The sequence below is a fragment of the Portunus trituberculatus genome, chromosome 13 (genome assembly GCF_017591435.1).
Source record: "Portunus trituberculatus isolate SZX2019 chromosome 13, ASM1759143v1, whole genome shotgun sequence".
Lineage (NCBI taxonomy): Eukaryota > Metazoa > Arthropoda > Malacostraca > Decapoda > Portunidae > Portunus > Portunus trituberculatus.
Window position 1 is genome coordinate 7049281 of NC_059267.1, and position 15642 is coordinate 7064922.

Genomic DNA, 15642 nt, shown 5'->3' on the forward strand with positions numbered 1-15642 from the left:
GCAGTGACGAGCAGCAATTTCATGACATTTGTATTACTATAGTCTGTGGTAGTTTTCACCCATCTGTTCTTATGACACATCTATCACCGCCAGCACACACGTACGAACCACTAAGCCAGTTCCTCCTTACTACAAAAGCATATATTGTGCTCATTTGTAAAGGCTCTTTTCTTCCTCTATTAGTTCTATCAGAGAGACTATTCCATCCATTAGTTTTTCTGAGCCATCACTTGCACAGAACTTCTTAATCTTTTTCTGAGGAGACCGGCAAGGAAAAGCTGTATCAACATTAACAGATGGCTTTATGTGAATAACTTAAGAGCCACCAGTCTCATATCTTGAAGCTCCTGCTCGTGACTGAGTGAAGGGAAGAAATGGAAAGGAGTGGTGACTTGGGAGTGACCTACAGGGAATAATAAACAGAACACTCATGCACTACCCTGCCCACAAGAGGTAACAAAGTAGGAAGCTAAGGAGACAAGAGGAAGAGGGAGAGAGAAGCAGAGGGTGGAAGGGGGAAGCATTGTTACTTACAATTTCTATGTTAGGTGAGACTTGAATTACATTTACAGTGAGATGAACTGCAGAACACAACATACCTACTAACAAACTTACAAATCCAAATGATATCAAACATGCTCTCTCTTTCTCACTTTCTCTCTCTCTCTCTCTCTCTCACTCTCTTGCTTTTCTATAGCTTGGATGAGAATGAAAAAAGCAGAGGTGTGTGGGTGGGAGAGATGGAAAGGCAAGGGGTGGAGTGTAGGAGGTGATAGAGACAGAGAGAGGGAGAGAGGGGTAGGAGTGCCGTGAGAGAGATGGAGTGTGGGAGGGGACAAGGGTCGTGGAGGAAAGGAAGGAAGGGAACATAAGCAATATCCATGCAAGTTTAGGGTAATGGTTGGATGCACTTCACAAAAACACTGACACTTGGTAATGTTTTCTATGATAAACACTGGGACACTGAGTTAAATCTTGTCTTATTTTTCTAAAGTGTGTTCGAAAGATTCTGTGGGGAATGTTAAAAAAAAAAAAAATGACCGACACATGAAATTATTTTTGAGAATGCAAGGTTAATGCGCACAAAATATCTGGACGCGTAAAGCTCAAAGCAACATCAACATGAATAACACACACTAAAAAATCCCCCGCAAAATAATAAATGCAAAAAATAAACCAAAAGAAAATCTAAACTTTCCCCTTAATCAGACGGAAAACACAACATACAACAGCAAGCTTTATAAAAAATACACTGCCAAAATAATATATAAATAAATAATTAAAATAAATAAATAAAAATGTCAAGAGGAGAGTCACTCTATATACAAAGAGGAGTACCTTGTGTCCCTTTGCCATCAGTGTGCTTCAGGGCTTCAGGGGCGAGGGACAGCCAGGAACACCAAATCAGGCAAGACGAGGTGGCATGTGTGTGTATGCGTATGTGAGGCACATGTGTGTGTGTGTGTGTGTGTGTGTGTGTGTGTGTGTGTGTGTGTGTGTGTGTGTGTGTGTGTGTGTGTGTGTACAACAAGCGAGTGGGCAGTCATGCATTTTGTAGACAGCGTTCAGACGGCGGCCAGTCAAGAGCCGAGGAATGAGAAGAAGGAGCGAGTATTACTGTTTTGTTAATGTCTGTCTAGCCACAAGAATAACATCAACATGCAGCCACTGTACCGTACATTCTCCTAATGAACGCTGTGTGCTATGTGTACTGGAGATGTGCTCAACCAACATATTAACTTGTACTACCTCCAAGTGTGGCTTTGAATTATGCATCACACTGGTAACACTCAAGCCCACATTCTGAAAGGCTTTGCTCTCTCACCACCACAATTTCCTGAGGTCACAGAGATAATTAGCTAAATTCTCTTGTTGAAATCTTGTCAACTTGTCCCTAGAACTGGATAAACACTCTTAGAAACTCACAAAACTTTAACTATGGCCTTCTGATGTAGTGGTGGTGAGATGCAGTGTTTCAGTAACTCTGAGATGATTGCACGTAAACAAACATATGGCACCTGAAAGTACCCATCATACCTTGTGTTCTAAGAGTTTAAGTATAGGAATTACCAAACAATAAATAATTAGTAGTAACAATAATAATAAGTAAGTAAAAAGTATATGCAAAACAATGACTTCTTGACCTAAGCACTCTCTCCTTAGCACACACATACACACACACACTCACAGACGTACAGACAGACAACACTACAGCATATAACTACAACTGACACACTACCTACCCAGGGAAAACACCTCAAGCTGCTCTAAATCCTGCAAACAGCTCTACTTTTCTCAACACTTTGACTGCCAAAGACTCTTATTTCTTCATCCGAGTCATCCTGGATCACTTAACTAAACAAAAAATCAAATAAAAAAAGAAACATTTGAGATTTTCATTTTCATTCCAAGTGGCTTTCAAAGTGAAGCCAAAAAAAGTGTGTGAAGAAGTTATGGCAGTCAAAAAGTTAGAGATAATATTATTCATTACTACATTAATCTACAAGATCATTCATAGCTGCCACTGATGTTTCATTCAATGTGAGGTTATTCAATCTGTGTTCCAGTAAACTAAAGATGTGCGGAAACAATGTTATTCATATCCCCCAATGTCTGTCAAGAACCGATAACCTTAACACAAACCGATGGATTAAAGTAAAGACTAAGTACCATATTCAGAAACGCTTCCCTCTTGCTGTGTACATTTTCAGACTACAGAGACCATTATCCGAGTTTTAAAGCGTATTTGTTCTGTTGATAATGCAGAAAACTTGTCAACATGTCACTGGAATTACAGAAACACCCTTAAAAACCTGTCACTTCAACTAGAGCCCTTTGAAAATAGTGAAGGTGCGGCACGGAAGTGTTTCAGAATATGGGTCTAAATGCATAAAAAAAAAATCAGAATATCAAGGCCTCTATATGTGCATCCAGCCACACAGCCTCTGACGCTAACAAAACAATGCTCAAACTTGCCATGAACCCAAAGAAAATGTTACGAAATACATTCAAATCAATATACCAAGCCTCTATACCTCTACCAACACAACCTTCGGTGACACCAAGACTATACGTAAATGAACTGAGAACTATAAATAAGCTATGAGGAAGCTGAGACATGCTGGTCCTCATGCACAGTGCAAGTTATGATCATAAGGAATGAGAAGAGGAGTAAGATGATGGAGGAATGAGAGAGACAGTGCAGCAGTAGTAATGATGAGAGTAAACGCAAATCCTGGACATTTTGACGATCCTGTGTTGTGTTTTATGGAGACGTGTGTGTGTGTGTGTGTGTGTGTGTGTGTGTGTGTGTGTGTGTGTGTGTGTGTGTGTGTGTGTGTGTGTGTGTGTGTGTGGTTAGTGCTGTGTAGTTTTATTTGGTAATGCATATTATTAGTGGCAGTGGTGGTGGTGGTGGTATGTAACAGTGACATGTATGTATATGTGTGTGTTTTTAAGTGGAGACATGGGAGCGAAAAACTTGATAAAATGTAGTGTGTGTGTGTGTGTGTGTGAAGGACTGTTCTATCCTGTACATCCATCCATTCCCACAACAGAATCCCACAGAAGGAACTCACACTAAAATATCTACAAAGGAAGGAAGGAATACAAAACAGTGCCAAAGGAAGCGCTGAATCTGTGTGAGGAGAGTGAGACATTCCACTAAAGGGTGATTCAGAGAAAAAAACCATGTCATTTAGCTTCCACATGTACAACGGAAGATCAGAGAGAGAGAATTCACGTCATTCTTTGTTCAAGTCCAAAAGTTAACCAAAGAAATCATCCAATCGACTTAAGAATAGAGGAAAAAGCGACAGGAAAAGAATCTAAGGACATCCCAGGAGTAACTTGTAATGACATGAGTTTTTTTTCTAGTTATGGAAGTTCAGTCAGTTACAGCAACTCAAAATAGAAATATATGCATTAAAAAAGTGATCTGCCAATACAGGAATGCAATCTCCAATATGACATGCTGCAGAATTGTCATCATGTCAGCTGAGGGAAAGATTTTGATTGAGATGAATTAAAAAGCTCAAACATTGAAATAGATAACACTATATTATTTTCTATTGAGATGAATCTAATTAACAATTAAAATTTAACAAACTGACATTCTTCAAGTAGAGGAATTAAAAAATAATCATGTCATTACAAATCACTGATGGGGAGAGAGAGAGAGAGAGAGAGAGAGAGAGAGAGAGAGAGAGAGAGAGAGAGAGAGAGAGAGAGAGAGAGAGATACTACAGAGGCCACAAGTCCAAGTCTCTGGCAAATCCAATCATCTGTGTGTGACTGTCTAGCATCCAGCAGACAGCAGAGAGCAGCGGCCGCCACGCCACCACACCTTTGCTTCTTTCCTCACCACGACTCACACTTTTCACACCTGTGCCAGTCACTAACTACTGTGACGACACCCACACCACCCATACCACCCTCACCACCCACATACCTCCTCATGCCATACGGGACACCTATTCTAAAAGGCACAGAAATAACCTTATAACTTTCCCCCATGTTTACAGAGAGGCTTAGAGACACCTGTTTGCTTCCCTCCCCAGACATTGATAGCCCTCCATGCAACCCCTCCACCCTTCCTCTCCCTGCCAGCATGCACTAAGGTGTTGGTGAGTGGCTGTGGACAACACATGCCAACACTCCTCTTTTCAAGTCCTCACCACTCTCCTCTCATCATCCATGCAGTTTTCTTTGGTACATCACGGTCCAAAGTACAGTTTTCCCGAGAAGTTACCTATAGTATATTTAGAATGTGAACCTTTTGGGGGGAAGAACAGACTTGTTCACAACTTGCAAGTGAAACATGGACTGAGGGTAAACATTGTGACTTCAACACCTACCATACTAGTAATGCATCCTGTTTCACACACATACAAGTTACACATTGATTAATGCTCACATACTTTAGTCCTTTGCTAGCAGGGTCACTTTCTAGGGAACCTCAGATGCAAAAATGAGAAATGCTAGATTATTAATATTCATGTCATCATCAATATATACAAGGGCATAACCATCAACTAGAGAAACTGTCATTGGTCCACCTCAATCCTAAAAAAAAAAATCATAAAAATTATCAAAACCTACAAAACAAAACATGAACAGCTGCACCAAAACACTAAAAAAGAGACAAAAGATTATGCTTAAAAATATACTTGACAAATAAAAAAATCACAAAGGTTGACCAATGACAGAAAGTGAATTGGCCTACAGATCTTAGCATACAAGACTATGCTGCCCCACTACTTCACCAGCAACCACTTACATAGCCCAACACTGCCCCTGCCCTACACACACCCAGAAAAAGAAAAAAATCTCTGGTACACTGCTGGTTTTGAGAATGATAGTGACTCGAGCATAGCCATCAGAGAATTGGATAATAAATGAGATGGATATAAGATCAAAAATAGATTCATATATATATATATATATATATATATATATATATATATATATATATATATATATATATATATATATATATATATATAAACAGGGAGAAACATTCTTGAGTGCTCATATGCAGCATGAAACTGAAGCAGCATGACTAGACTCAGCCACAGTGGTAACCTTGAAAGCAATCCATACACACACTCCAAACACACAATAATATACAAGACAGGTACACAAATGGCAACTCAAATCACTGTCACTTCCCAAACACCCAGTGTAAAACATATCATTTCTCTTTCCCTGAGTGCTAAGCCTAAACAAGCCTATGCATCCCTAACTCAGCCTGGCCCTCTCATACCCACACCCTCCCACTGCTACCCTGCACCAACATCCACCTCAGGAACTAACCGTGCCCGTCGCCGGATCCTGAAGTCTGGATGCCCTTGCTGTAGGTGACCGTCTCCTTCGGGGGAATGTTGGTGGCCTGCACGCTCACCACAGACAAGGTAGGAGGCTTCTTGCTGTGGGCCGAGTCAGTAATTCATTGACTAACTGTATTTGAAAATTTTCAGGGATTACATCTTCAGTTAAGGAGGTTTTTATATATCCATTAGTATGTTGATGTATGTGATTTGGTGACCAAACGTAACGTTTGTATCTGGAAAGTTTTCAGTGCGTCTTAGTTTTTGGTAGATCTAATGGGAGTTAATGAAGTTTTCAAGAGTGTTTTCATAGTTCCACTCATGAGTGAACATGGATCCTACACAGTCTCTAGGAAAAGTACCCATAAGAACCTGTATAACCATGATGGGATGGAATGTCACACTAACATGAATATAAACTTGTTCAGTAAACCCATGCTTTGTCTGCTAAAGATGAAGGCAGTAGCCTTTGAAACATCTAGAATAAATACTTAAAGTCTATAACTGTGGGTTTACTGAACAACTGTATAACCATTTGTGAAGCTGTAGTATTATGAACTTTATGAGAACTGTGTTAAGATGTGGTGTGTTTGTCTGTCTGAAGGTCAATGTATAAATCTCTAGGTACTCTGGTTTGTATATGCATCTTCCTCTTGTTTACTTAGTGTTACCAAAAGTTATTCTCTTCATGTGTCCAATTTTTTTTTTTTTTTTTTTCCTTAATGTGAAAAGATAGAAAAAAAAATAATTAACAAGGATTGCTGATAATAAAATAACTGTAAATGATAAAAAACAATCATCCAATATTAAAGAGTGAATATAATAGAACACTGTAAAAGATAGATAAGATAGCTTCTGTTCACACACACACACACACACACACACACACACACACACACACACACACACACACACACACACAAACACACACACACAGTACATGAAACAATTCCTGATAAGAGAGTGATAAGGTCAATGGCTCAACAAATGATAGACACACACTATTGTCTCACACCACAAACAATGGACAGGTGGAAATTCAGCAGCTGACACACACACATACACACACCTCATCACTCAATAGAAATGAAATGGCCTAATTGTACACAAATCTCAAGGCAAAAATGTGTCCCAGTATTGAAGGAGTTAAGGCTTTTAGTAGATAGATAGAGATACAAGCAATTTCTATGACCGTCCTAGGAAAAGACTTCAGGACTAGACCAGATTGGGTTTTGTGAAGGCTGATTTATTTAACGAATTTGGGTTTTATTAACTCAAATTCGTTAAATAAATCAGCCTTCACAAAACCCAGTCTGGTCTAGTCCTGACATCTTTTCCTAGGACGGTCATAGAAATTGCTTGTATCTCTATCTATCTACTAAAAGCCTTAACTCCTTCAATACTGGGACCCATTTTTGCCTTGAGATTTGTGTACAATTAAGCCATATTATTTACATTAGGAACAGTCTATGGAAGTCAGAAGATTAATATCCACAGTCTTCACTATTTTAATCCCCACATGAGTTTCTGGAGCTGTATAAATAGTAAACAGAATGAATATGGAAACACATCATGGTACTGAAAGGGTTAAAATAATAACTCACTCTCTCTCTCTTTCTCTCTCACCTGGGAGTGCGTGGGGAGGCAGAAGCATTTGCCTCAAGGCTCTTATCTGGGGAGGCTGTTGGGTCCCCACCAGACTCGGAGGTGGTGCTGGACATGCTAAGAAGAACATCTGTGGGGCAAGAAATAGGGGGAGGATCAGTATGGAGCAATATAGTGGATAACACAAGAGACAGAAGCAGTGAGGTTGACATTTCTATGAGGATGACAGAAGGGAAGGCCAGCAATACGAGGAGAGGATGACAAGAATAGGGATATGATATGATAGAAAAGGATAGGGATAGAACAAGATAGGGAAACAGTAAGGAAATGAAGAGGTTAATATGGACAGGTAGCAATACAAGGACAGGAGAGACTGACTAGAGAAAACAGATACTTGGTGTGAAGATTAGCATAGACAGCAAACATTATAAACAAGAAAGGGTAAACATAGTAGAAAAACAGTGAGGACATCTGAGTAGGATAGAAGACAATAGAAATGCTTTATACATGATTATATGTAGGCATAATGGCTTCTTGCACCTTTCTTTTATACTCTTAGGACAAAACAAGAGAAAACATTAAGCAAGTCAAAAAGGGGAAATTTATACATGAATGGAGAAGGGAAGGGAAGGCAGTGGTGGGGAGAAATATGTGGTTACAACACGAGAGATGCAAATGAAAGGAAGGGAATAATAGAGGGGATAAAAATAAAGTAATGTTAACAGAAATGACAATGCAAATCCACAACCAGAATGCCGGTCAGTCTGTCACTTCAACAAAAGGTTCGCACAGGAGTTAGTTCACTCAAGACCTGACCTGACCTGTCCTAACCACCTTCTCCTCCATGGCTGGGGTAACACCACTATCAGGCTGAACCGACCTTGTGCTTCCTGCCGGCCCACCATTAAAGGAGGTTATCATCAGACCTTACCGTGAAATGAAGTACGCTAATGAGTATAAAACAATACATAAATGATCTATCAGTACATAAGTAACAATGTGATGGAAACAAAACCTTTGCAGCTCCATTGGTCAACTATTAGTGGAGGTTGTCATATGATCTTAGTAAATGACGGAAAGTATACTAACAACTTACAGGAAAAAAAGCTAAGTCATAATGCAAAAAAGAAAAACCTTAGCACCTTTCTTCAATAATCCCTAAATATAGTTTCCTCTGACACATTTCACAAGTACTCCTACAAAAATAATCCAATAAAACCAGCTCCCATATGTCCACACAATAACTTTACAAAGACCACATATAGAAGAAAATATCATAGGACAGTTACTTTTTGACACTCTAAGGGTAAAAAAGAAAGAAATAGCATATAAAAAGTGGAAGAACTTGATGGACAGAGGAGAATAAAAGATTAACATCAGGGAAGCGCCGATACACAGGCCAAGCTTCCCGATCTGTACCTGATGAAAGAAAGTGTATAAAATGTGGAAGAAGAGGAAAAGTCAGTGGAAGAACTTGATGGACAGAGCAGAATAGATACGAAACAACACCAGGGAAGTGCCAATACAAAGGCCAAGCTTCCTGACCTACACCTGCCCTGACCTGACCAGCAGCAGCCTTACCTGACACGGGCGCCACCCCGAGGGACGCCAGCACCTTATCCAAGTCCTGGTCATCGCGTGGGGCATTGCTGGCCCTCGCTGCCGCCTCCTGAGCCTGCCGGGGAAAACACAGAGCTTACCTCCCTTACTCACTGGAGTAACTTGCCTTAGGATAATAAAAGGGAGGGAAAGAGAAAGGGAGAGAGAAAGGGTCAGTTGAATGTGTCAGTCCTAGTTTATGATACCTGTCTCTATTCACTATTTACTTCTCATGACTAATAATAATAATAACAATAATAATAATGATAATAATAATAATAATAATAATAATAATAATAATAATGAAAATCAAGCCTCCCATTTCCCTATTCAGTTAAAGCAATCAATCACAATCACAATCACCACCACCACCACCACCACTGCCAGCACCTCCTTCTCCAGCTGTCCCCGCCGCCTCTTCTCCCTCTCAGCTCTCAGTTGCTTCAGTTTGGCCAGCTTGCGTTCCTTCTCCTCCTTCCACACACTGCGCCGGTCTGGGGAGCCGAACCCCAGACCAAGACCCAGACCCTCCATGGCTCACACCACACAGTCCTGTCTTTCTCTTGTGCTTTGTGAGCTTTTTATCACAGATTTTTGTGTATGCGATCTATTTTTGTTCTCCAGGGGAGCAGTGTCTTAATTTTTTTCTAGGTATATGATTTTGCACTTTCTTTTTAATGTACTGATATTTCTAATTTTTTTTATTGTGTCTTTTCCACTTTTTTTATACTGCAACCTGTTTTTTTCTTTTCCTTCTTTTTTTTATAGACTGCAATCTGTTTCCTCTTTCTTTTTTGTGATGAATGTCACACTTTTCCACAACAGTCGCATGTCACTGCTTCCTTGGTGGTGTGTCTGGCTGCTGTCTACTGGTATAGACTCTCCTCTGCAATACATGTTTAGGAGAATGGAGTGCTACCAATTATCTCATTTATTCAACCAATCCTCTGAATAATTTGTTTTTAGTTGCAATTTGTACATTATTTAATATATTCTCTCTCTCTCTCTCTCTCTCTCTCTCTCTCTCTCTCTCTCTCTCCTGTCCCACTAGTCTCCTTATTCTTGATTCTTCTCTCTCTCTCTCTCTCTCTCTCTCTCTCTCTCTCTCTCTCTCTCTCTCTCTCTCTCTCTCTCTCTTCTGTTCCACTAGTCTCCTTATTCCTGACTCTCACTCTCATATTGTCAACTCTCTCTCTCTCTCTCTCTCTCTCTCTCTCTCTCTCTCTCTCCTTGTGGAAGAATGTGCCTTGTCACTACACAACAGAGCACAACACCACACTTCACCACATCCCTGCACCACACTACCTACTGTCCATGTGCCAAGACACACACACACACACACACACACACACTAAACATACTGTTGATCAATGACAAAATTATAAAAATGGAAGATAATCGCGTAGAAAACCTGAACATTCTGACATTCACTAAATAAATAGTTAAAAAAATCAATAAAATAAACAGCACTTAATGAAAAGAAATGCCAAATAATGAAGAGAAGAATCCAGAATTTTGAGCTCTAATTATGTAATTGGGTAAGCTGTGCACATTACCTTTTACCTGATTACATTGGAACACGAGGAGGAGGAGGAGGAGGAGGAGGAGGAGGAGGAGGAGGAGGAGGAGGAGGGACAGGTGTAGGCAGCCCCGCCCATCCACCCACTTGGCTTTAGGGGAATGCAATCTGACTGGCTAAGAGAGAGAGAGAGAGAGAGAGAGAGAGAGAGAGAGAGAGAGAGAGAGAGAGAGAGAGAGAGAGAGAGAGAGAGATCAACAGGTAAATTCCCTACGAATGCAGGATGTGAGGAGGAGGAGGAGGACTCACGTAAAGTTTATACCTCTCGGGGATAATAATAATAATAAAAAAAAATGTGAAAGAACCAGGAGAGAGAGAGAGAGAGAGAGAGAGAGAGAGAGAGAGAGGAGGAGGGAACGGATAAAAGGAAGAGGATGACGGAAGGAAGGTAAGTGGAAAGTCCTTGAGAGAGAGAGAGAGAGAGAGAGAGAGAGAGAGAGAGAGAGAGAGAGGAGGGGGGAGGACTATGTAATTATTAGCCAGTTCGTGAGGGAAAAGGAAAAAAAATGAGGGCAGAATGAGGTAACAATCAATAATGCAACTACCTCTCTCTCTCTCTCTCTCTCTCTCTCTCCGTCACACTTGGCAACACAGCAAACAATATGCATTCCAATACTGCCTAACAATCACCAGGGAAACTATCGTACTGTACTACTCCTCTGGCCTTCCTCCACACTCCAATAAATGCAGAAAATAATAAGTTTGATTTAATAAAAAAATCTGTAATTTATCACTAATATAGTTATGTCCATCTGTTCACAAGCCTCCCATACAAGTAACTAAATAGACAAGAAAATATAAAAAATATCAGTATAGCCGGAATTAACTACGATCGTAAAATCGCACAAGAAAGGTTTTTCATTCCTTCGACAAACTTTTTCTTCTCCCCTTTTTTCTCCACATTTTCTTCCCCGTGTGCTTTCCACCTCACCAAAACTACAAGGCCAACACACACACACACCCACGCAGTAACTCCCAGTCACAAACTCCATATGTGACAGAAAGAGGGAAGAACTTTTCATCACGTGACGCCGAAAACTGTTCATCACTTCGCTCTCCACTACACTAAAAGGACACACGGAAGACACTCCTCTCTCCATATACTAAAACGACGATTAATGTGTTTCTCCTGTTAATAATACAAAAAAAACTCCTCTTCTGTCAGTAGAACCTTAAAATCACCCTTGAAATAGTGTCACTTCATATACAGCCTTTAGAATAGCGGTGCAGCGGATATATTTCATAAGATTCCAGCGAGACTGCAGCCACACACTCACACCTACACACACACACACACACACACATCCAACACGCTAGCCAGACTAACACTGATTCATGACTGTGTGTGTGTGTGTGTGTGTGAGGAGGACGAGGAGAGAGGGAGGAAGGTGCGCCACGAGTTTCATGACAGCCGAGTTACCAGTTACAGTATTGCTAGACCAGACCGAGTGTTCCTTCAAACCTTCCTCTTGTCTGTCAGAAAAACAATACACAGGCGGAAATACAGATACACAGAAACATCCAAACAAAAGAAGAAAAAAAATCCGGTACAGGTGATCATACTGCACAGAAAAAAATGACTAAGTTGTAAGTTAATGAGATAACGAAAGATAATGGGGGAGGAGGAAGAAGAGGAGGGAGAGAAAATGGGAAGAGTAGGAGAGAATGACGAGTGGTAAAAGAGGAGGGGGGGGAAGAGGAAGACGTGGAGGAGGAGAGAACAAGTGAGGAGGATTAAGAGGAGAGAATAGTAATTTGTATTAGGAAGGGGGTGGAAGAGAAAGAGATGGAGGAGGAACAAAATAAGTGGTTGGGGAAAAGGAGGGAGGAATAACTTGTATAAGAGAGAGAGAGAGAGAGAGAGAGAGAGAGAGAGAGAGAGAGAGAGAGAGAGAAAGGGTGCGTTGGTCGAGAGTAATCATTGTTGCCAGCGAGGCGTGATCCCTGTGGTGGCGGTGCTGTAACTACTACCACCACCACCACTACCACGAAGTTTTAATATACTCTTTCTCTTATCTGGCATCATAATCTCACATCTCTTATTCTATTTGTTCCTGTTGCTTACCACAACCTTGTACACTCACGTCATGTATATTGCTTCGCTAATCCTTACTCACTCGCTACACACTGATCTTCCTCTCTGTGTCGTGATCACGATAAATTTGGTAGTAATAATGATAACTAGCATCTCAACACTACCACCGCCACCATTGCCACTTGAATTACTCTTACTTCCTCTTCTGCACTCCCCAACCACACACACACACCTCCTTGCATGTCTGTCTGCCTGCTTGTCTGTCTTTCCTCCAAATCAGTGCTTCTTAACCTGTGGGGCATGCTCCCTCTAGGGGGGTGGTCATTAATTTCCAAGAGGGGCGTGAGTCCTTAGGAAAAAAAGCAGGAATTTCTATAATTGTATTTGTCATTCTTCTTAATGAGAGCATGTTCATGTAAACAAGATGTTTATGAATAGAGCTAAAGTATCACCTTTTCCTTTAAAATCTGGGAGTGAATTATTGCATTCATATATGGAAGGGAGGCATGGAGGGAAGGACAAATTTCTAGAGGGTGGTGGCAATAAAATGGTTGTTAAGAACCACTGCTCCAAACATTAAAGGATTCAGTCAACTAGCATATCTGAGCTAAAAAAAAGTCTGAGCTATCCTTTAACTGAGTTGTCTTCCTACCAAGCACTTCCCAGTCTGAACTAAAACTACCTGAAATGTCTTGCAGCCCAAACACCATCTAGTCTAAAGTGAAAATTACATGTCTTTTTGCCCAAACACCTTCACATCTAAACTAAAGATAAATGAGAGATCACACACCCATCATACAGTCCAATAAAACAAGAAAAATAAATTCTGTTTAAATAGAGTGCATAACAGAAGGCATGACACGCACCTACCCAGCCTGAACTATAAGTGTCTGAGATGGCTAACAGTCTACATTCTACATGCACCCCCCAGTATAAGCCATAGCTGTGACATCTCGAAGCCTTAATATTTCCCTTCATAATTAAAACTAGTCGGGGGATTCAACAGTCCGACTGTCTTTCAGTAAGTTGCCTAAAAGATACAGGCCCTGGTCTCGTTTCCTCCTTCTCTATCCACAACAAACTTGGGGGATCTGGTAGAAGCCCTCCTAAGTCACTAATATAACATAACTTGACTGAAGGGCCTGCACTTGCCAAATATCACTAACTTAACCTCACCTAAGCTAACATAACACAGTGCATTTTTTCATTTTGACCTTACCAAAGCTCTCAGCAAATAATTTCTTTACCTGCAAACTTCCTAGTGCATCTTGAGTTGCATCAGTAATAGAAAGAGTCCTGAAACTCTATCAACAGTAAATGGTATATAATAACTGTGTAATGCTAGTTTCTCCTCAGTAATATGCACCAACAAAGGAGGCACAACAGTTCATGGCTGAGCAGTGAGAATCTTCAGGACAAGGTGGGGCAACACATGGATGAAATGAAGATGGAGACTGAGGACCCAGTGATGGGTATCTGGAAGCCGAATGAAACAGATGGAGAAGTTGTGTGAGAAAGTGAACAGGCCTTGAGTCACTGAGGCAGATCATCCTTCAGTAGAAAGTTCCTGGTGCTAAGGGACTGTTTGCATGTCATGTGTTGGAGGGACACAACTGCTGCAGCACCTTGTGGAAGCCAGGAATGCAAGACCTTCGGTATGTGTTAGCCCAGACCATCAAGGCAGCACATTGGCTGTCCAGGGTGAGCCAATGAGTCCAACGTGCAGAGACGGGATGCACAGTGGCCTGACACAGATCTCAATCCTGCAATGTGCTGACAAGAAAAGAATGAGGAGCCAGGAAAGAAGAAGCCAGCACCAGCAGACAAAGAAGCAAGTGACATTGGTGGGTTGTTCATCACATTGCGAGAAAACAGTGTTGTGAGTGATGAAGAGGAGAGGAATAGATAAGACCAAGCCACACCACTCTCCTACGCTTCCTTCCAGCCAAGCAGCCAGCATAAGAATAATGACATTGTGTTTGTCGCTACAGAGGAAGCACATCATGCCACGGTAAAACAACAGTGCTAATACCAGATTCTGGCTGTCTGTGGTGGTATTTGCAATGATAGTAACCAGAATGATAGTAAAGACAGTGACTGAGACAAGGATTAGATTCAGGGAACAGCGGGGAAGAAACTAAAGTACCCACACCATGACTTTCCCCTCATGCGGCAACAAAGGCTTTCAAAACAGTTTATCATGCCTTACTTCATGTCAATAGTGATGGTGAAAGTAATGACAATGATTTTGCAGCCAGTTTTTTTTTTTTACGATAAGGCCTATATCGCCTGTAGGCACACTTGAAGAGCATTTAGAAAGCACTGTTCAGCTTCCACCCATTAGTGGTGCAAGCAATTTTATTTATAGTGGTACCCATATTAGGCCCCATATCACCACCCAAGCTCATCTTGAGTGTAACCACCTAGAATCTGGGTATCATGGTGACATGTTGGTAACTTTAAACCACTTGACAAATGGCAAAGTGTTTTAAGGCTGTACGTGGTGGTATTTGAACCTACACATGGACGTCTGCCCGATCCCACGCTCACCACCTTATCCACTACATCACCACCTCCCTATAATATACACCTTCAGTTCCTTTCACCTCATGGCTAACTAAGACTCAGGTTAGCCATGCAATGCCAAAATTCACAGTGAGCTATAACACAAAACTAGTTGGTAAATATTTACAAGAGATCCTTCGTTTGCCAAATATGGCTGTTTGTCACCTTAAACTTTTTAGAAAAATGCAAAATTTGGTCTATTTTGGTATCTCTGACCAACTAAACCAAAACAAATTATTCTATGTTAACCTATCCCTAAAACTAAACTAACCTAAGCTAATCAAACCTAACGTAAAACTAATCTACCTCTAGTTTTTGGCATAATGTGTTTATTCTAAAAAACATCAATATGAATCAGTAATAGCAAAGCACTTGAAAAAAAAAAACTTCAAAGATGTAAAATACTCTAAGTATATTACCAAATGTGCAAT

General features: G+C 40.7%; 1 protein-coding gene across 41 annotated transcripts in view; it reads right to left on the bottom strand.

Annotated features, from left to right (window-relative positions):
• LOC123503260 (cytoplasmic dynein 1 intermediate chain-like) overlaps positions 1–15642 on the bottom strand; it is a 37506-nt gene that overhangs the window by 21021 nt on the left and 843 nt on the right. For 24 of the 41 annotated variants that reach the window (XM_045252877.1, XM_045252873.1, XM_045252868.1 and 21 more), the window contains exons 1-5: positions 11820–11971; positions 9423–9918; positions 9015–9108; positions 7455–7563; positions 5815–5927 (exon numbers count right to left, since the gene is read on the bottom strand). In XM_045252877.1, coding sequence (XP_045108812.1) covers positions 5815–5927; positions 7455–7563; positions 9015–9108; positions 9423–9566 — 460 coding nt within the window. In that variant the 5' untranslated portion in view covers positions 9567–9918; positions 11820–11971. Of the gene's footprint in view, positions 1–1338; positions 1372–5814; positions 5928–7454; positions 7564–9014; positions 9109–9422; positions 9919–11819; positions 11972–15642 lie in introns of those variants that run through there. The other 17 variants (XM_045252871.1, XM_045252862.1, XM_045252860.1 and 14 more) reach the window with 4 other exon arrangements.